This window comes from Kwoniella dejecticola, chromosome 4 (genome assembly GCF_000512565.2).
Source record: "Kwoniella dejecticola CBS 10117 chromosome 4, complete sequence".
Taxonomy (NCBI): Eukaryota; Fungi; Basidiomycota; class Tremellomycetes; order Tremellales; family Cryptococcaceae; genus Kwoniella; species Kwoniella dejecticola.
The window spans coordinates 1,630,664-1,651,890 of NC_089304.1; the positions used below are offsets into that span (position 1 = coordinate 1,630,664).

The 21,227-nt window shown below is 48.2% G+C and overlaps 7 protein-coding genes across 7 annotated transcripts; 3 read left to right on the forward strand and 4 right to left on the reverse strand.

Annotated features, from left to right (window-relative positions):
- Positions 1-504: 504 nt before the first annotated feature.
- I303_103863 (peptidyl-prolyl cis-trans isomerase) lies at positions 505-1,348 on the forward strand (the record flags this gene model as incomplete). Its single annotated transcript, XM_018407196.1, has 5 exons — positions 505-548; positions 627-655; positions 759-946; positions 1,015-1,237; positions 1,305-1,348. The coding sequence occupies 5 exons, from the start codon at positions 505-507 to the stop codon at positions 1,346-1,348; spliced, it is 528 nt and encodes a 175-aa protein (XP_018264004.1).
- A 425-nt stretch (positions 1,349-1,773) lies between these two features.
- On the forward strand, positions 1,774-5,179 carry I303_103864 (uncharacterized protein; the record flags this gene model as incomplete). The annotated part of the gene is made up of 11 exons (XM_018407197.1): positions 1,774-1,863; positions 1,998-2,074; positions 2,191-2,309; positions 2,490-2,569; positions 2,657-2,746; positions 2,900-3,140; positions 3,256-3,380; positions 3,476-3,826; positions 3,934-4,325; positions 4,512-4,667; positions 4,771-5,179. The coding sequence occupies 11 exons, from the start codon at positions 1,774-1,776 to the stop codon at positions 5,177-5,179; spliced, it is 2,130 nt and encodes a 709-aa protein (XP_018264005.1).
- Positions 5,180-5,712: 533 nt separating this feature from the next.
- Positions 5,713-7,625, forward strand: I303_103865 (uncharacterized protein; the record flags this gene model as incomplete). Its single annotated transcript, XM_018407198.1, has 9 exons — positions 5,713-5,735; positions 5,845-5,861; positions 5,909-6,257; positions 6,592-6,638; positions 6,775-6,810; positions 6,888-6,949; positions 7,060-7,294; positions 7,423-7,497; positions 7,576-7,625. 9 exons carry the CDS (start codon positions 5,713-5,715, stop codon positions 7,623-7,625), a joined length of 894 nt encoding a protein of 297 aa, XP_018264006.1.
- Positions 7,626-9,106: 1,481 nt separating this feature from the next.
- On the reverse strand, positions 9,107-9,457 carry I303_103866 (uncharacterized protein; the record flags this gene model as incomplete). Its single annotated transcript, XM_018407199.1, has 2 exons — positions 9,107-9,282; positions 9,388-9,457. The coding sequence occupies 2 exons, from the start codon at positions 9,455-9,457 to the stop codon at positions 9,107-9,109; spliced, it is 246 nt and encodes an 81-aa protein (XP_018264007.1).
- A 1,111-nt stretch (positions 9,458-10,568) lies between these two features.
- Positions 10,569-11,900, reverse strand: I303_103867 (uncharacterized protein; the record flags this gene model as incomplete). Its single annotated transcript, XM_018407200.1, has 4 exons — positions 10,569-10,654; positions 10,743-10,925; positions 11,042-11,111; positions 11,745-11,900. The coding sequence occupies 4 exons, from the start codon at positions 11,898-11,900 to the stop codon at positions 10,569-10,571; spliced, it is 495 nt and encodes a 164-aa protein (XP_018264008.1).
- An 869-nt stretch (positions 11,901-12,769) lies between these two features.
- On the reverse strand, positions 12,770-17,570 carry I303_103868 (uncharacterized protein; the record flags this gene model as incomplete). The annotated part of the gene is made up of 9 exons (XM_018407201.1): positions 12,770-12,957; positions 13,032-13,167; positions 13,276-13,818; positions 13,885-14,039; positions 14,116-15,498; positions 15,554-15,634; positions 15,688-16,167; positions 16,290-17,127; positions 17,250-17,570. 9 exons carry the CDS (start codon positions 17,568-17,570, stop codon positions 12,770-12,772), a joined length of 4,125 nt encoding a protein of 1,374 aa, XP_018264009.1.
- A 544-nt stretch (positions 17,571-18,114) lies between these two features.
- I303_103869 (NADH dehydrogenase (quinone), G subunit) lies at positions 18,115-20,736 on the reverse strand (the record flags this gene model as incomplete). Its single annotated transcript, XM_018407202.1, has 6 exons — positions 18,115-18,753; positions 18,829-20,157; positions 20,213-20,267; positions 20,348-20,368; positions 20,434-20,548; positions 20,685-20,736. 6 exons carry the CDS (start codon positions 20,734-20,736, stop codon positions 18,115-18,117), a joined length of 2,211 nt encoding a protein of 736 aa, XP_018264010.1.
- Between the last annotated feature and the right edge of the window lie 491 nt (positions 20,737-21,227).

The window sequence follows — 21,227 nt, forward strand, 5'->3', positions numbered from 1 at the left end:
CGATAACATGGACATGGACAAGCACCAAATCAGGCACCAAGTCGCGTCTCGGATGGTTTCAGCTTATGGAGATTGACGGTATGTCCTTCTAGCCTAAACACTTGTGCCACAAGACACGTGGACTAAGTCCCGAGTAATACCGTCATGATGATGATGCGGGTCTGGAATGTTCAGTGTGTTTGAGTGGTGACGCGATGATCACACAGGCAAGTGGAGTGAATCCATCCTCACCCAGCAATCCCCACATTAACCGATCCTCCTCAATACTTAAACCTTCCACCTGAAATTCCATCCTCTTCCATTTCTCCCACCTCTCTCAAAACACCCAAAAGAGCACATCGTAAGTCATCCTCCCATCGACCATATCTTGTCTCCTACAGCTCTGCAGGCTTATACTTACCAGTCGTCTTCTTTCTACTGCTCGCTGCTCGCTACTCGCTGCTACCTGCGCCTCGTCTTCCTTCGAACGTTCGAATACACGTTTCCTATCCGTAATCAACAACGATGTCTTTCGCTAAACGATTCGTTTCCACCGCCAGCACAATGTCGTGAGTGTCCTTGTCCTATCCCCTGACCTTTTCGTTCGCCCCTCTAATCATCCACTGACGGGTCTGCAATTCATGTAGCAACGTATACTTCGACATCGCTATCAACAGTGAGTGAGAGCCCCGCACCGACCCTCCTGCCATCTTTTCGTAAAGACTCCGCCAGACAAAGGCATCCAAACTGACTTGGTTTGTCGTCTTGCTTTCTCTCAGACGCCCCTGCTGGCCGAATCACCTTCAAGCTCTTCGACGACGTCGTCCCCAAGACCGCCGCCAACTTCAGAGCCCTCTGTACCGGTGAGAAGGGTTTCGGTTACGCCGGATCCGGATTCCACCGAGTTATCCCTCAATTCATGCTCCAAGGTGGTGACTTCACCAACCACAACGGTACCGGTGGAAAAGTGAGCCTGAGCTCCCTGTCCCTTCTTCTTATCCGAGGGCTTGAGCTCATGTCTCATGATCTGTTTAGTCCATCTACGGAAACAAGTTCGCCGATGAAAACTTCAAGCTCAGACACGACCGACCTTTCCTCCTCTCCATGGCCAACGCCGGACCCAACACCAACGGTTCTCAATTCTTCATCACCACCGTTGTCACCTCTTGGTTAGACGGTAAGCACACCGTCTTCGGTGAAGTCACCTCTGGCCAAGACCTCGTCAAGCAAATCGAGTCTTACGGTTCTGACTCCGGTAGTGAGTTTCTTTCCCCCGACTGCTGACCACGCGAGGATACACGCTGATGCATCTTGCACGGCCGCAGAGCCCAAGGCTAAGGTTGTCATCACCGCTTCCGGTACCGCCTAGGTGTCTGGACCGGAGGAGAAGGGGACAATAGTGAAAAAAGATGGAGGAAGTAAATAAGTAACATACCATTGTAGTCAACACTTGCAGTAGCATAACTACCAATGTGACATGCAGCAGAATGTGGTGTTACGTGGTCTATGACATCTTTGTTTTGTTTGCTACTTGATCCAGCCCGCTGCATGAATTGGCATAAAACAAGATGCCACGTTTACATATGAGTGGAGGTGGAGTGGGGTCCCCCTGTTGCGGTTTACGTGGTAGAGGACCGAAGGCTCTGGATGCAACAACAAAGACAGCAACAGCAACGATCATAGAGACAACACTACGTGAGCCAAGTCAATACAAGGACACATGCCCACCCCCCTGTCAATTGTACAGTCAGTGCGACTGTGGCCGAATTGGTAGACGAGGGGTGATCAAGCACGATGGACGTCCTCAAAGCTGTACAGACGTACATCAACAAGATGATAACCGAGGTACCAGGTATGAAGGTGTTATTGCTGGATGCTCATACCGTATGTGTCCTTCAACTCCGGTCCGACTGTCCCTCATAGATGTAAACTATCCACATCTCCTGCTTGAGCCCTCTCAGCGAGGTCTGCATGAACGCAAGGGATGGGACGCGGGAGACTGATTATTTGGGGACTAGACACCTATCGTCTCGATGGTAACCACCCAATCCGAATTGCTGGCTCATGAAGTCTATCTAACAGACAGGATAGATAAGTGAGTGTCCCAGATGATCCATTGTGCAGTATGAAGAAGACACTGACGTACCGTCTCGCTCGTTTGATCTGATTTGACTTGATTGTCTTTGATTTGATTTGATCTGATGGGAATAGCGTCAATCGAGAACCCCTAAATCATCTATCATGTATCGCTTTCCTCTCGCCAAGCTCCTCGAGCGTAGAGGCCGTCAAGGCGGAACTGGGTAAACCTCGATATGGTGGATACTGGCTTTGTAAGTTGAGTCAAGTCAAGTCAGGTCAAGTCAGCTCCAATCACTAGTCAGACGAATAGACGGAGTGCATCGTTCTTCCCTCCCATGTCTGCAGATTTCCATCAGAGATCTGTTATCGGAGCGAATGCGATACGATGGCTGATGTTGATAGCTGATACTTGATCACTGCTACTATCTCAGACTTCTCAAATACGTTGACGAAGAATCAGATTGAGGAGATGGCTTCTGTTGATGAGTTCGAGGTGGTCAAGGAAGTTCAAGTGAGCCCCAGCCTTTCATTCTAAGTGAATCCTCATGCTCGATACGGGAGTCGGCTACTAATCGAAGAGAGCTTATTCGGTACACAGGAATACTTTGCAGATTATCTGGCACAGTATCCCTCGCATTTCAGCTTGACCCAATCTGCCTTGGCTGAAGGCGGAGATGGTCCTTCCAACGTGAGTCGCGTTGTGTCAAAATGGTTCTAAAGCGGCCCAGTCACTGGTCTAGCTCTTGTCTTCCCTTGCCTTGCCTCACCGGAAGAATCTAAGACGACGTGTATTTCCTTGTGTATAGAGTCAGAACTGATCCTGTCCCCATTTTGTTCATAGCCCCCGATATTTCTGCCACCCCCTCTGCATCTCCCTCCACCAACCCTCACCTCCCACCTGCAAGCGATTCTATCGGTTCTTCTGTCACTCAAGAAACGGCCGGTGATACGATACGAACGGATGTCTACTGCAGGCAAGAAGCTAGCGATGGAAGTTCAGGCTTCCATGAGTAATCCGCCGTACAGGGAGTTGTTCGATTTTCGAAGTACGCAAGGACCGGCGCCACTCCTACTCCTTCTAGGTGAGTGTTACGAGATTGCCCGCCTACGACATTCAGGGGTTGGCATGACACATACCAGCTCCCCCATACATGTCTTCTCTTTCTCGATTTTGTGTTGACGAGAGGGTGTAATCAGATCGCCGGAACGATCCCGTCACGCCTCTCTTGTCGCAATGGACTTACCAGGCGATGGTGCATGAATTACTGGGGATTAATAATGGTAGAGTCAGGATAGAGGGCGAAGAGAAGATCGAACTCAGGGTGAGTATTGTCAGCTACTCATTTCAAGAGCAAGAAGTATGCTCGGAGATACTGAGATACCTCCTGAATACTGATTTCTTCGCATTCCCTCGCAGGACCTCGTGTTATCGACCTCATCAGATCCGTTCTTCTCGCAGAACCTATTTGCGAACTTCGGGGATCTCGGAGCATCGATATCTCAATATGTCACCGAATATCAACAGCGAAATTCCTCGCTCAATCCCGGTTCAAAGGATAAAGGGTCTGCGAACCGGATTGAGACTGTAGCGGACATGAAGCGGTTCATAGAGGAATATCCAGAGTTCAAGAAATTGAGTGGAAACGTCACCAAACACGTTACCCTTGTTGGCGAGCTCAGTAAGATCGTCGAGCGAGATGGATTGTTAGAGATCAGTGAGGTCGAGCAGAGTTTGGCTAGTGTCGAAAGTCACGCGAGTGATCTGAGGGTGAGCGCATTCATCTGATCTATCCTTTACTGAAGTGAAGCGAAGTGAAGCGGGATTTTATCAGGTCTCCCTTGACAACGTGGTACTGATAACGATGCTCTCTTCAGTCGGTCCAAAATTTGATTTCCTCGCCCAAAACACGCTCAACAAACAAATTGAGGCTGGCGATACTATATGCGCTGCGCTATCAGAAACTCATAGGGAACCAGATCCCGCAAGTTATCGATAACCTAATCTCGAACGGCGTGTCAGCGGACAAAGCACGATTGGTCTATGTCATGTTGAATTTTGCGGGGGCGGATATACGTCAAGATGATCTGTTCATGAATGAGAATTTCTTTTCGAGGGGGAAATCGGCACTGAAGGGCTTGAAGGGGGTGGAGAATGTCTATACGAGGCATGAACCGCATCTTTCTCAGACTCTGGATCTACTTTTGAAAGGACGTCTGAGGGATCAAAGTTATCCTTTTGTAGAAGATGAATCGGCGCGCACGCAGCGGTGAGTAACTCTCACTTAAACATCTCAGACGAGAATCCGCATATACATCGGCATATATTCGCATTCGCATTCGCATTCACATTACACTCTTTACCACTCTCTTCACACAACCCTTTTTCAGTCCGATTAGTATGATCCTCCGATGAGCGCAGGCCAAAGCTGATTACGTATCACATGACTTGATAGACCCCAAGATATCATCGTGTTCATGATTGGCGGAACGACATACGAAGAGGGCCGAGCAGTCGCTTTACTGAATCAGAAATTAGCGAATGACGCTGCTGGTGGACCGGGCGGAACAAGGATTCTGCTTGGAGGTAGTATGGTACACAACTCTGCGAGGTGAGGTTTCTAACTTCTTAGCCTTATGAGCACATGGCGGGGCGTAGTCAAGCAGAAGCAGAGGTACGCTAATTCGAAGCGATATCCATTGTCCACCCTGCAGCTTCCTAAATATGGTAGAAAATTGCGCATTGAATTACCCCGATAGTATATTCGCCCCTCCTCAAGGACAACCCACTTCATCTTTATTATCCTCATCGAATACCCCGATCCCTTCTTCGACTCCGACACCGATACCAACCACTACCAACACAGCCACAACCGCAGCCAATGGACCATCAATAAATCTCCGTGCAGGAGGGTACGAACTTTCAGTCGGAGGTGCAGCGGGATCCGGACTGTACAGGACCAATCAAGAAGCAGGGGCGAATGCTCAGTTTGAGCTGCCCAAGATGGATGCTGTCGCGGGAGTTGCTGGGGGGATACGTGATGGTGCGGGACGATTATGGGGGAATGTGAGGCAAAGGGTCGAGGAGAGGGTCAGTAGAGGGCCGACGCCACAGGGCAGATAGACTGAGAGTGAGACTGAGCTTTGGTATTCCATAGACCTTTGGTCAATCTGTATATCTGCATTGATTTGTACAATATGTCTTGGCTCAGCTGTGTGTATCTCAGTCGAAAATGGTTGATCCTTGTACCAGCTCTCTTCCTGACCAAAATACCATGCAGCTGCACCCAAATGAAAGGATCTCGCTTAAGATGGAGAGACTATACATCGGAGCTTGCCGACGGATGATATCACGCTTGATCACGTCGTTGCTTTCGTTGCGTTATTCCGAAGAACCATCCGGTTAAGATCCCGACGAGATAGCGCCGAGCACCAGTACCGAGCACCCCGTCGTAGGTTGTAGGAGGCTTCTCAGACTCGGACTCATCGATTCATCGGATTACTCGGGAGCTTCCTCCTTCTTCTTCCTGCTTGTTGAATTTGCTTCAGACATATAACCATATGTTATTGAGATCGCTAAGATCAAATAACTCATTATCCTCAATCAATCTCAAATACCCTACTCAGACTGCCAAAGCATTCACGCAAATTAGGAAGATGTCCGTATTCAACACTGATCGGTGAGTCCAGCATACTTACACGATCCTCATACCTCGGAAGACCGCTCTTATATCTCTCTACCATCCACATCCGCTGACCGAGTGACTTGGTGGATTTGCACTGCTGCAGATTATCCGGAAAGACTGGTATGTCACTGTTGCCCAATTATCCCATAACTTAGTACTCGTCACAGATGCTGACATTGAACATGTCTCCACCTATCCAATTGTCCACTCTCCCGCCCTACACTCATCCTCACCCTCATCTGCGCACCCACTCGCCCACTTGACAGTCCTCATAACAGGAGCCTCAGCAGGGATCGGCGCAGCCACGTCCGTCCTCTTCGCTAAGACAGGAACCAATCTCGTGCTGTTAGCCCGACGAGCCGAGAACCTGAATGCGGTCAAAGCTAAAGTGGAAGAAGCCTACAAGGCCTCCGGGAAGACCGGCAAAGTATTGGTGGTCGAGGCTGATATGCGGAAATTCGAGGATTTGGATAAATTACCTGGTCTGATTGAGAAGGAGGGGTTGGAGATCGATATGTGAGTGACAGCTTTGCTTTCTATCACTGGCCTAGAGTGTCGATTGGACTATATGATTCCGGATCGATCACTACGGGCTGTGGAGGAAGGGGAAGCGCAGGTACTATAAAGAGATCGGCGTCGATTGGGCTGCTCTGATGTGTTGGTTCGAGGAAAGGAAACAGCTGTTCAGAAAACGGGAGATCAAAGGAGAAGACAGCTCGCCTCGAAGGTCGAGCTGTTTCGATCTCCCGTCAATAGAAATAAGTATTGAACGAGTGCACGAGTGTGCGGAGTATACGGACTCGTAGACGACTCTACGAACGTAACGCTGATATATGTCCTCCTTTTTCAGCCTCGTCAACAACGCCGGTATGGTCAAGGGTACCGAACAAGTTGGAGGTGAGCACATCACCTCATGAAGGTTCATCTACTCACAGGCTCGCTGACACTACTGCGAGATAGATATCGGTAAGCTTCCTTGATTACCCCGTATAAAGCGATATCTTCGCAGTCTAACATGTGAAATATTTCATAGCCGACGCCGACATCACCCAAATGTTCGACACGAACGGTGAGTCCTCCTTCCGTCCACTCCGAAAATCGGCTCACACGTTCGCTAATATCCATCATGTTGCTCTATGCCTTTAGTTCTCGGTCTCATCCACTTGACTCAAATCTTCGTCAAGCAATTCAAGTCTAGACAAGCTGGTGTGAGTGCTCATATAGTTGTTTATCCTGTCCTAGCTTTGCCGTGAACAGAGCGGCGGCTTTAGAAACGCTAACGCAGCGACTCGAATGCTGATTTAACTCATGCTTTCAGACAATCATCAACCTCGGTTCTATCGCCGGTCGAGAGCCTTACGCCGGAGGAGCCATCTACTGCGCTACCAAGCACGCATTGTCAGCTTTCAACGGATCATTGTTGCGGGAATTAGTAAACACCCCTATCCGAGTCATCGAGATCCAGCCTGGTATGGTCGAGACCGAATTCTCCGTCGTGCGTTTCAGAGGTGATAAGGAAAAGGCCGACAATGTTTACAAGGGATTACAACCCTGTACGTGCCAAAGACAGCTGACTTAACTCCTAAATGCAATCGCGAGATCGTCGCGAGCTATGAGGGGAAGTCGTATGATGTATTTCGATATAGCTGACGGATTGTTTTCTTTTGGCGCGAACGATCAGTGGTCGCTGAAGATATTGCCGAAGAGATCGTATGGACAGCTTCGAGACCTCCTCACGTCAACATTGCTCAATTGTGTAAGTGTAATCATCAAATCCGTTGACAGCATCTCAGACAACGGGGTTGTCACTGACGGGACCATTTATCGATTATAGTCGTGCTTCCGGTCAACCAAGCTACCGCTACTCTCAACTACCGAAAATAGGCCTTGTGTTGCCGCACGAAAGGGCGTGGCTGAACAGTGGCGGATAAAGTATGCAGTAGAGTGATCACATACAGTATTACCTAGTACTTTTATACGCATGATCATGCTTGGATGCACTCCCACATGATTGTGCCATGGTAGAAAGAAACATAGCCAAAACTGACTGCATGAATCTCTTGACAAACAAATCATAGATCTTTAGAGGACCCCGATGTGTCTACACGGTGCGGTGGAAATCGTATGAGGTATACTCTTTATGGAATCGAAAGTTGGGGAACCCAAACGCCGTCAACGCTCTTTCCAAGACTGCGACGTCTATAGGCTCCCACGGACGCAAACACATGAATGTGAACGCGTCGCCCCAAGACGGTTTATCGATCTTCATATCTTCGATGCGTCAGGCGTGGCGTGATGAGATGTCAGGTGCGTGGCGTGGCGTACCGTCAAACATTAGCCCAGTCAAATTACAGAGTATAGCATATACGACAAGACAACGACTTTGAGTGACTTTGACTTTGACTTTGACATTGACTTTGAGTTGGGATCCGGCGCGAAGGCTGACTCACCAAAACCATAGATCCTGGCAGTCAGATGGTATACCAGTTGTACTTTGTACGTGTACCAATCGGCGGGCAAGTTGACTTGGTAAACGCGATACTGAATGCAGTCAATAGTCAAGAGTGTACAGTAAAGGATCAGCACTGTGCACGTTGTTGATGAGTGCTGACGTTTGACCGATTGGGAGCATGACTCACATATCTGTTGTACGCCATCTTCGATCGATATCCTGATTTTGGCTTTGACAAACTGTGAGGAGCAACGACGGCGCCGTAGTGGGTTGATTCGTGGTGAATATGATCAAGACAAAACGGTATGACGATACAATAGTCGATGAAGATCTCACCGCTTTGAGAGCTTTATAAACTATAGATTCACACTACATCGCTTGGAAAGAAAACGACTGGACAATCCGTACATGTCCAGTCTTCTTATCATCCTTTCTTCCGTCCTCATCCCCGTCCCCGCCCTCGTCCTCGTCCTTTCGCCTGCCACAGCGTGCGTGGACGAAGTCGTGTAAACCATAATGCTAAATCAGTGGTCTTGCGTATCCAAAACCGACCTGTGGAGGGAAAGTGGGGTTTGAGTTTCAGTCTAAAGAGGGCGCAGAATGTTGTATTCCTTTAACTTTACCTTCACGGACAACGCGGATTCGCTGGAGGGCACTCTTGAGTTACTCTGAAGGCTCTGAAGTCGGACAGCTTCGCTCGACTTCAGAATCCCCAGATTCTGGACTGTCAGTCAAGGGTGATCAGGGTCATGCAATTCCATCCTTTGCATACCACACATAAGTATCGTTCTTCGGTCATCTGTAAAATAGCTCGCAGCTATTCGTTCCGGTGATTTAAGCGATATCAAACGATGCATATGGAACGTACTATCAGACTACACTCATACGTACAACAACCCCCTCCAAGCTCAACTCAATAAATCATCTCCCGAAACTGCTCCGCTCGATAAGTCAATAATAGCCTAAACGTCCCCAAATTCCTCTGGATGATCTCTTCAAGAAGCATGATCTCCTCGTCTTTCCATTGGACAGCCGTTTTGAAAAAGGTGACTCGCTCGATGTTATCCTTGATCTCGTATCGTATATTGACTGACCCGACAAAGCACAGACATATCAATCAGCCTCAAATGGATTATGAGAGCATCTGAATCCTTCGAGTGCCATATCAGATGATCTGGCATGGTACGCGCTCACCTTGATCACCCCAACAAGCCGCCAGAGTGTCTTTTAGGGGATAATGAAGATGTTGATATGGTTCAATCATGTTGATCGCGTAAAGACGGAACTAAAGTAGATCATTTCGGCAGCAGCAATTGATGTTCAGAACGGTACAGTACAGTACGTTAACAGGTAGACAGAATCAGTCTAAAGATTCCCAGACGTAGCTCGGCGAGTGTGGAGATGAGGACACCGACGAGGATGACGATGGCGAAGGAAATGAGATCGAGAATGAGGATGAGAATCGAACGCTCTCTCACGTAGTAACTAGTCATCTTGCCGGATACTGCTGGTGCACGATCAAGTAGATACTATCAATTACCGAAGCTCGATCTGGAAGTTGACGATGATAGCTCCCAGCTTTCTACCGCCAAGAGATATATAGCAGATCAAAGGCGAGGAAATGACCATCTGTTCAGGTCGAGTGAATGCGACCATCGACTCGATTGGAGCTCGGATCGTGTTTAGCTTTGTGATGGAAGATGAAAAGTCTAGATACACAACTTGCTTCGATCAGACACACATCCTCGACTTTCTAGCGCTTTTGATGGTATTGTAACGGTAAGATACGGCACATCTGCCGAGGTGTCCGAGGTGTTGCTTGTTCTTATTACTGATGCGACAAAACACGCACGTAACGAGCTACTATCAACGACGTCGGAGGGAGACCATCATATCAAGTCTCGCTTAAACAGTAAGTGAGGAATGTTCAGAGTCTGCTTGACGATGGCGGACTGATCAGCCTAGAAAAAAGAGAATGTCTCTCTACGTCCGACCCTCCGATCCTGCTCAGATCCTTCTTCGATGGATCAATCGGCGATCATGCCGACGCAAGGATACGATAAATAATCATGTAGCGAAAGTCGATATGCCTTACCAATGATCCGGAAACGCAAGGCACGATTCTGAGTTCCCTTCTAAGCGGCAATGTCGTTACATCAGACTGTTACAGAGATGTCTGATACCGAACAAGCTGGCGAAGCGTCCGAATCGAGGTATCATGATCATGCGGAAGTGCAGACTGAGAAGTGCATGCTTTTCGTGTGTACGCTACTGTATGTATATACGAGAATGTAGGGGGAAACGGCGTTCACACGTCACTTGGACTTCAATGAACGTTTCCGGGATCGTCGGGTCGTCCCGAATACAGTCACGATCTAAATGTGCATCTTCTTCTTGAACCTGGACCACTTGCTCTGGTTGGGATCTACAGCTTGACCATGTTGATCTCTGACTGGGCACACTATAAAAGGGTGATAGAGGTCAATTTCGCCTTGACGGTACTAGTGTTACGCTGCCAGGCGGAGGAAGCACGAGAAAGGATAGCTTACTAGCTCCCCCTACATCCCTAGCGGCACCTTGGACCGCATCAAAGAGATCATCTACCTGACCTCCCGACAGGGCAGTGTTGCTTCGTACAAAGATGAGCGAGTCGGTGGCGCCGTCCGCACCTAATTTGGCAGGAGCAGAACTGGCCGGATGGAAGGTGACTATCATTCTGGGATTGCCCTGTTCTAATAAAGCAATAGAGGTCAATCAGCTTTGAAGGTCTTTCCCTACTGAGAATACAATCTTGTATGTGCTGATTCCAGCGAGAAAGCGGTGGTGACCCTCGGGCTAGATGACTCACTGCTATGTTTCTCGAAGGCGCGGAGGAACTCGGCCTCTTTGTTAGCCTTGATCAAGTAAAGGACGAATTGCTATAGTCAGCCATGGGAGATGATGATGCATCAGCGTTGCCAATTATTCGAGGCGAGAGACATTTGTGGGACATCTTACATATTCAGACATCTTGGTGAAAGTGCTACGTGACCAGTGTCCAAGTATCGGCTTCTCTGATAGTTGACCCAATTCGCAAATGTAGATACGACAAATGGCCGTATATATACCATAAGCTATAAGATTTGATTCGAAAGCCACGACAAAGGATGTGCATTTAAGTGATTGGACACCTCTATACGTCATACGCACAAAGGAGACTCGCAGGATGAGATCTGGACTGCGAGTTAATAAAGCTGTACACATACAGTGCACTGTCCTTTCAAGAGATACCGCTTTAGCTACGACCTATCATCAAAGATTGTGGATTTTGAAAGGACGCCTTCTCTCCCTGGATACCTTCCGGACAGCATTCACGTAGCTCGAGCAATAGCTACTTGCGAGAAACTGCCTGAATTACCGTGCAGTAAGGCAACGCAAGGAACGGTCATTATTCATGAGCTCAGCGACGGAGAAGAAGAACGGAAGGATCGAAGCTTCCCGCATGGTAAATCCGATCTCCAGGCCGAAGACTTTCACTCACAAGTGCAGCCCCGTGGTAAGGTCTCGCTCACTATCCGATGCAACGTTCCAGACTCCCACTTATCCCATTCCTTGGCTTTCCCACACCGAAGGAAGAAGGCAGTCTCATGGTCGTACAGATCCGCTTCGTCCTCGTCGTAGGGCACGATGTCCATACGTAGCTCTACCACTTGGTAAGGCCTCTTCATTGTGAATAGAGCTAATCATGCAGATGGAACGATTCCTCATCAGCGCTCATCTTCTGCTCGGTCCTGAGTATTGGAATTGGGTTGCACTCCCATTCCTTCCCCTACGATACAAGAAATTCCGGCCGTAGTTCCCAGATGGTTCGCCGTATGTCAGATCTGATTTACACTCACATCGTTTTCGTGTCAATGCTATATGTATCCTCTTATCTAGCGCCATGAAGAACACCGGGGCAGCGTTCTTGTCTAGTCCGATGATATCGTAGTTCCGCCACTGGAGCACAAAACTCAACGGCTTAAAACCAAACTTGATGCGCGAGGTGACTCCAATAGCATGAAAGACAATGGTCAGGCATGACTCAACTTGAGTACAGAAAGGTAGATTGACCTTGATTACTGAAACTAGGAGGGACTTTCATCAGAGGAGGATGAGGAGTCGATGTGGAGCGGGGTGCCAGAGGGTGGACGTGCTGATACGGTGGTAAGGGGATGTTTTAGGGCGTTGCATCTTGACCGAAGGGGTGGGGAGGGGAAGGTCGGAGGGGTTTGTACGGTGTGAAAGACGAGAATTGTGGGTACATCATAACGCCTGTTGAAATATCATTGTTTTCGATAAATGTATCATTCAAACAAGCCCATCAAGTGAATATCATCAATTGAATGGATATCCGTTGCCGTAGCATTCATCTGTGTGTCTATCTGTTGTACTGCAAGTCAAAACATGAACACGCCGACAGCCCGTCATCTTCCAGACTAATACCAACATGAACACAGAAAATGTGTGTATGTGTATAAAATCTTCCCTACAGCCCGCCGATCATACATACGCATGCAGTTTGCTGTACTTCAACACACGCACAGAACGAGTATAATTACCAATCGTCATCAGGCGGCGGTAATCCCTTCTGGGGCGGTTCCTCCTCATCACTACTCTCATCCATCTTAGCTTTCGCAAACAGCGCATCCATCTCTTGCTTCTTCTTTTCTTCCTCCGACATCACATCCGCAGCAGGTACAAACTTCTTCGCTCGGGATGTATCATTTTTCGGTGCTTGCGATACTATGATGTCTCGTAAATCAGCAAGACAGAAGAACAATACTGCAATTCAAGTGTAGCTGTCGGTCCCGACTCACATGGTATCATTCCTTCCGGTTTCAAATCTATCTTCTGCGGTACAGCGTTCTTACCTTCTAGCCACTCTTTCGCTGTGATGATGTACGTCTCCACGTCCGTGGTTGGAACGTATATATCATCTTGGAAGAAATCAGGCTGAGTCGAAAATGCACCACATCAGATTAGCCTTCTTTCCTTATTTTTCAGTCCAAAATTGAACGTGAAAATTGAGACAAATCGATGCAGTGGTAAGCATTTGCTCACCTTGTTTCGGGGAATTGTGAAAGTCACTTCCTCCAAAGTCTTTCCCGTCAATCTTAGGCATTTCGCAATTTCCACCTTTTTCACATCTACCAGGCGTTTAGGCTGGAAAGTTAGACCAATCTGGGGCGATGAGGCTGTATAACTAGGAAGTTTGATAATGGGTTCCGATATGTTTTGCAATTGGATTTCATACGTCTGAATCACTCTTTCACCTTTGCCCCACACGTATAGGATCGATGTATCTGGATCGTATACCGGGAAAAGAACCGAGGGAGAAACGTCAATAGTCATTGAATAGATCGTTTCTATATCGTCTGTAGTTGTGATGCGATACAAGTTGATCTTCCGCTGAGAACCTCTTGAGAATCCGACAGAGACCAGATGGTCGTCGTCAATCCATGCAACTTGGAATGATCTTGGACTGTCGTGCGATTTTCCACATTTGACCTCGATCGATTTCCGAGGATCAAGTACGAGAATCTGATTGTCTTTGGTTGCGACTGCGACTCGATCACCCTCAGGCGAGATCGCAAAATTGAAAGCCTGCTTTGGAGATTAGCATAGTCTCAATGATCCCGCATTATGGACGCCATCAGGGCACGAACGTACTCCTTTGGCTGAAATTTCAACCACTCTGGCTTCCTCGCCTTGACTTAAGTCCCAGAATCTCAGATGCGATGATCCATGATCATTCGTCAGACCAATCAACAAGTCTTTTGCCGTCGGATGAAACGCGATCTGCGTGATCTTGTCGATACTTTTGCCTGCAAAAGAGAAATTTCCCAATTATCACCTTAGTCACAGTGACCATGACCAAAGGAAGCGAAAGACGCAGCTAACCTTTCAAAACTTGATACGCTTCCGGCCCAACACCCTGAATACCCTCTGGCTTGACTCTCCATACCCTTATCACCCCATCTTCACCAGCCACAGCGACCCGAACTCCAGCCAACTCCACTGCGTAATCAACAATCTCCACACCGGCCGATAAATAGCCTTCTCCACCGACTGTCAATCTCCCTTTCTTAGCTAGCGGATGAACGTTCAATCTACCTCCCGTCCCCTGGATAGGGAAGAAGGCGAGTTGAGGGTTGGCTTTGAGAATTTGAGAATCTTGATGCAGAGTCTGGATAGGAGGAAGAGCGTCATACGCTGGAATCAAGGGGGATTTGCCCGCTAGGAATTTACGAGACCAGTTCGGGTTATATCGTTCCTTGGAGGTCACCGATGTGGTGTCTGCTTTCGGCGGTCGTGCGACGGTCGGATTTGCAGACTCTGGTTGTAGTGGTCGATCACTCGAAGTCATAGTCGATGGAGCGGCGAATGGCGGCGGAGGTGTCTGAGCAGATGCAGCTGGAGGAGGAGGCAAGGGAGTCACCTCGTTTTCCCCCGCCACTTCGACCCGTACAGGTATCTCCTCATTTTCCGATGCGATTTCCTCCTCTTTGGCTACTTGTGCAACCTTCTTCAGCTGTATATCTCCTTTCTCCACGTCCTTCACTCCATCTTTGGTACTTTCTGGTATTTCAGTCGGTTTAATCATGTCCAGAACCTCTCTTTCACTTCCGAAGACCAATTTGAGTCCCCTTCCTTCCCATCTTGTGCCTGAAGCGTATATACCCTCTTTCCATAGTTCGTAGCCCGGCATATACCGCTCGACAAATTTTTGGACCTGATCATCCGTCATCCCCTTTCCGCCGTTGGCGGATTTCATAGCGTGTTCTTGCTGAAGACGCCATGTGAAGACGTAGTCATATGAGAGCGGTTCGACTTGGACGAAAGCTTTGAAAGAGGGATGAACGGCCCTGGCAAATTCTTCAAGGTAGGTGTTCAGAGTTTGCAGTGACGATAAAGGGTGTTTGGTATAATAAGTGTTCGTTGTTTGTGGCGAAGCAGGCTTCGGGTTCTTGTAAGCTTCTTTAACGGATGCTTGCGATAAAGGCGCGAATCCCATCGACCATCCTTCTAGGATAAACACGTCAATCGGGCCAGTGATCTTGATCGTGGATTCTGATCGATCTCCTTCACCGCCACAAAGGCTCTTATCGAATATCGGCAAATTGACTGAACTGCCAGCTTCATCGTTGATGCGCTTGACCTTGTCGAGGATCGAGACGGCCAGCTCGACATCGTGGGTACCGGGAGGTCCACGTCCGGAGAGAAGAGCGTTATCTGGGTGCTTCGCTGCGACAGCTTTCAGACCTTCGTGTGTTTTATACAGGTCTGCGACATGTCAGCTGCTGCGACAGAAGCATTTCAGGCATTCCGGACGACTGACCATCGAGTGATAGGACAGCCGCTGTCAAGCCTTTCTTCTCCTTCAAGTACTGCACAAACCCAGAACACAGAGTGGTTTTGCCTGGCAGGTTCATTAATCAGCCTGAAAACGGGGTCATGGTCGAGAATGCTTACCACAGCCTTGCGGACCCTGCAGACCCACAAACAGAGGCTCTTTCAGATTACTATCCCTGTGCTTCTGGAACTCGTCAGCCAGATAGTCAGCCACGATACGTGACTTGTAGCTGGTCGAAGAGTATGACTCGTCTTGAGCCAAAGGGGGCAAGTCGGGGTTGATACCGGTTGATGGGGCTTCTGATGCAATTGAGGAGGATGAAATCGCAGCCGAGGGTGTCTCCTGGGCTACTGCTTTAGTATTTATAGCCGCAGTGGCAGAATCTTCGGCAAGCATAACGCTTGCCTCAGGTCTCTGGTATTGCGCGTTTTCCGTGGACGGTGAATCGAGGGTTGTTAAAGCGCTTTGCGATTTCCCAGTCTTCTGCTTGTACTTTTTAAACCTGTCCTCCCAGACGTTCCTGCTTGATGGATCTAACGAGATCGGAAGCGGCTGCCTATCTTGGCCGCTGAGCCACTCTTCAGCGCTCTGTTCGGGTACTATCGCCATTAGAACATTGCATCAGCGATCTCCCAATATTTGCTTCGTTGCCTTTGTATAGACGATACCATGGGGTAATCGGATATAAGTGAAGCGAAATGAATTAGCGAGACAGACTCACCCGTTCCCAGGATATCAGGGAACAGATCCGCATGATAATCAATCAACTGTTTCCTCGGCACCCTTATCCCGATCGGTACTAGACAATCCCCATCCTTATCTGTCGAAGGTATAAGGATATTGGCAATTTCCGTATTCATCACATCTAATCCCGTACCGTATCTCAAGCATATCGAGGGTGTGGTCATCGGTGTCAACGTAGAGGAAGAGAGCGAGTGCGTTGATTCTTGATATCCATTTTGGAACGATTTTGAAATTTCTATTTGTCGGAGGATCATATCCCCTTTACCTACCACATAACATATACTCCTCTCTTGGTCTACTAGGGGGATCAACGGGTTATTCGAAGTGTCCAGTGTCTGAGTAAAGATAGTCTCCAGCTCTGAAGAGGAGTACAGAGAATATTGTCGGCTACGGAACTTCGAGAATGCAGTTACGAAAATCGAATCTCCCATCCAAGCTAGTTTACACGGTTTAAGAGGTTGTAGTGAAGATACCAAGGATTTAGATCTGAGTGCGTCGGTCGATTTTCGCGGGTCGAATATTGATAAGTTGCCTGATTTACTGATGAGAGCTAGTTTGGTGCCGTCAGGAGACCAGCCAGTGGACCATAGGCCTTTTGGTTCGTTTACGTTGAGCGTTATACGAGCTGAAGCGCCTGAGGCTGATGAGGAGAAGTCGTAAATGGTCAAAGGGTGAGAAGCGCTGGAGGCGAGGAGAATATCAGGGGTGGTGGGATGTAATTGGACGTGGGTGATAGGTGAAGACGATTGAGCTGGGATAGTGAGACGCTGTGTCAAAGTTGCAGCAGGGGTTGAGGGAAGGCTATATATCAATATCTATGACGAACATACATGGAATACCAATATCATAATCGAACAAGGCATTTGATCAGCCTGCATAACGTTGACAATGGCAATACAACGGTGAGAAGCAGCAAGAACAGTTCAGCCCGACTCACACTCCCATCCGAATTGCCAATCACTACAGTCCCATCTTCCAGCCTACTCAAATCCCAATCCCCGACTCCACCACCTTTACCCACTCTCTCGAACCCTACTTGCTCTTCTTCATCTTTGACCTTGTGAGCCCTGAATGTCAAATCACCGGCTGGAGTGATAGTCACAATCCATTGTCGATTATTCTTGATCTCACTACTGAACGTGCTGTTCGTGCTCGTGCTCGTACTGCCCGAAGGTATATGGCTCCTGTAGAACTCGTCTCGTGGTGGGTAATGTAACAGCGAGTTCCGGTATTTCGAAGCTCCGAATCGACTGGCCATCTTGCTCGTTTAGTCTTGCTTCTGGATCAGAGCCAGGACCGGAATCCAACGCGAATGCAAATGCAAATGCGCCTGAGTTCAGACCACAAAGTGACCTAAGGTTTCGAGGTAAGCAAGCAGAAATTAAGGATAAGGATAGTATATCGAAGTGAATACGAATACCTCTGTTCGGCGTGCGGTCTCATCGTCGTTATTTGTTTGGCGTGACGCAATGACGCTTTGTCCCGGAGTATAGAATCCCCGCATCACCTCGGACTACCTCCACTCCTTCACCCCTTATGCTACAGTATCATTACGACAAGTTATCCTGCAGATCAACTTCAAATGGTTTGCAAGCTTGTGTGCACACCACGATTATATGCTATTTGACTGCATGCCAGAATTACAAGTTGGAACGAATCTCAAGAGGAAAGTTATCCCACACCGATCCTATCCACGTCTATCCTGCCCTAACTCTCTGTCTACACTCGCATTCGAGCTAAGCCATACTATAATACACCATATCCTATCTATAAGGAAATATCCCCTAAACCTAAGCCCAAGCCTAAGCAAAAGAAGCTTGAGCTTGACCATCCACATCGCTCAGCTCATACTGCTTCTTCGTGAACGCCTTCGAACAATCAGCCATAGTGACCGATGCCCTGGAAATCGGGTCCGTCCTATAGAAATCTTCTATAGGCTTCTTCAGCGGATTGCTCGATGCCGCCGAAGACGATAACGAGCTGAGCAATTGGAGACCGGTCTTCACGATCTCAAGCGAAGGTTTTTCGATGTGATCATATCGGACAAGTGTAGGAGAGATATCGAACATTCGTTGACGTATTTGAAGGGTATCATCGTACGGTAACGGGTTTCCGATGACTTCTGATAAAGCTCTGATAATTTTCCAATCTTCTCTCGAGGCTCCCGGTGGTGGAACAGCAGTTCTACCCATTTGCGATCGACCTTCAGTATTTATCCAAGTAGCAGCCTTCTCGGTGTAGGCTGCTGCTGGTAGACAGACATCGGCAAATTGAGCACCGAAGTCACCATGGTGGCCTTGATACACTACGAAGGCGTCTTCAGGGATAGTAGATGGGTCGACGTCGTCTGCGTTAAGGAGGTAGACGAATTTGGGTTTGACGGAGGAAGCGGAGGATGATGGGGTAAATCCGATATCGTAAGCTGCTGCTCGAGATGCGGCCTGTGCAGATGGATGAAAATTCATCAGCTTTTACATTGATTGTCAGGGTTGATGTATTTGTGACCAATGACTCACTCTTTGAAGGACGGAGAATCCATTCCATTCAGGTGTCAAGAATTTGCTACCGTTGTCCAAGACGTGTTTGCCCACAGCCTTGAGGACAGCAGCGCCATCTTGAGTCTCAGTAACGGCGGAACCGACAATCAACAAGGGTTTCTTAGCCTCTTTCCAGATCTTAGCGAAACCCTTGTTTCCCTTTCCTGCGAGGAAAGCCTCAACATCCTTGGGAGAAGTACCGAGGTGCTCATACTCGAAGGTGGAGTCGAACTTCTCTCCGATGACTGCGAATTCTGCTCCTCGGTGCAAGAAGGACTTTCTGAATCGAGAGTTGATCGTCGCGGCTTCGTGTCGAGGGTTGGTACCGATCAACAAAACGGCGTCGGCGTCTTCAACATTCTCAATGGCCGTGTTGAACAGGTAGTTGGATCGGATATCAGTTGATTGGGTAGGGGGTTTATCTCCCAACTTCGAATCCAAAGTCAGATTTTCAGATCCTAACCTGTTGACCAGATCCTTCAGGGCGACTAAGGCTTCCGTGTCCGCTAGTGATCCTGCAACAGCCTTGATCTCGTCATTTCTAGCTCCCGAGTTGAGGTACCCATGTCTGATAGTCTCCATAGCCGTCTCCCATGAAGCAGGTACAAATCGATCACCTTCTCTGACTAACGGAGTAGTCAGTCGTTGGTACTTCAGTCCATCGTAGGCGTATCGAGTCTTATCCGAAATCCACTCTTCGTTCATCTCATCGTTGATCTTGGGTTGAACTCTCATGACTTGCACACCCCTTGAATCAACCCTGATGTTACTTCCGACAGCATCTAACACATCAACCGATTCAGTCTTCTTCAATTCCCACGGTCGAGCTTGGAAAGCATAAGGCTTTGAGGTCAACGCTCCGACAGGACACAAGTCGATGATGTTTCCTGACATCTCCGAGTCCATAGTCTTCTCAATGTACATTCCAATTTGCAGATCGTTTCCTCGACCGGTCGTACCTAGATCTTCGACACCGGCGACATCGTTGGCGAATCGAACACATCGTGTACACTGGATACACCTGTTCATGGATGTCTTGACGATGGGTCCGAGATCTTTGTTCTCTACTGCTCGTTTTCCGGTAATCTCATGGAATCGAGTTCGATCCGATCCGTATCTCATCGACTGATCTTGCAAATCACATTCTCCACCTTGATCACAGATAGGACAATCTAACGGGTGGTTGGCTAAGAGGAACTCCATGACTCCTTCTCGAGCTTTGTGGACTAAGGGAGTGTTGGTGAAGACTTTCGATCCGGGCATAGCAGGCATAGCACATGATGCTACCGGTTTTGGTGATCTTTCAACCTGGTTGAGATTTGTCATCAGCTAAGATCGACGTGTTTCTACCGTTGCAGCTCACCTCTACCAGACACATTCGGCAATTACCAGCGATAGCCAATCGATCATGGTAACAGCTACAATAGGACCATTGTCAATAAGCTTGTTCTCATTTCTAGGTTTCATCATACCCAAAAAAATCAAAATTCAAGCTTACAATCGAGGGACGGCGGCACCACTGTGGATGATAGGCAACATCAGCTTGAATTCTTCTTCCAGCTGAATCGCGCCGATCCCACTCACGCTTGTTCACAAGCTTGAATCAAAGCAGTACCTTGCGGCACGGTCACTTCCTTTCCATCGATCGTCAGAGTGATATCGGCTTGTCGAGGTGCGGAAGTGGACAACAATCGGGCGCCTATAAGACATTGATCAGTAATGGTAGATCACTTGTGTTATGCATTCCAGTATGCAGACACGTTGAGGCTGTTAAGAGTCGAGATTGATGTCGATCGTGATGAATGGCAAATGCAGTTTCAAATGCCAAAACTCACGAGAGGGTCCAGCGACTCTAGCGATATTTTTTTGAGCGATACGTCTAAGCATTTTGTTCTCTTCCTAATTCCTTGCCTTTCTATGCGGTGAGTTGTAATAGGGACCAGGTCAAGGAGATCGAGTAATAATGATTTGCTCAATCGAGCTTTGTGGACAAACAAATAATGAGGTTGAACCTAACGTTGAAGAGCGCATGAAGACTTAGCCGTCAGCATAAACCATCAGCATGGCATCAGCCAGTGAGGTTGAGCTTAAATCCAACTGACATACACAAAATGCCGAATGTGGCGCATCGTCCAGAGCCAATGAGAAAACTCAGGTTACTCTACTTTGAATCGGTTACGTTGCAAGCTTGTGAGCACGTGTTGCAGCATTCGCGTCTGCTTTCTTCCATGCCTGCATAAACGCACAAACGAGTGGTGTTATTGTTATTGTTATCGCTCTTGAAACGATGGATTTATATGCCAAAATCGTGCAACCCAAAAGAAACAATACCAAGATGTACTCGAATATCTAACAACTTCGACGAGCGGACTCCGAAA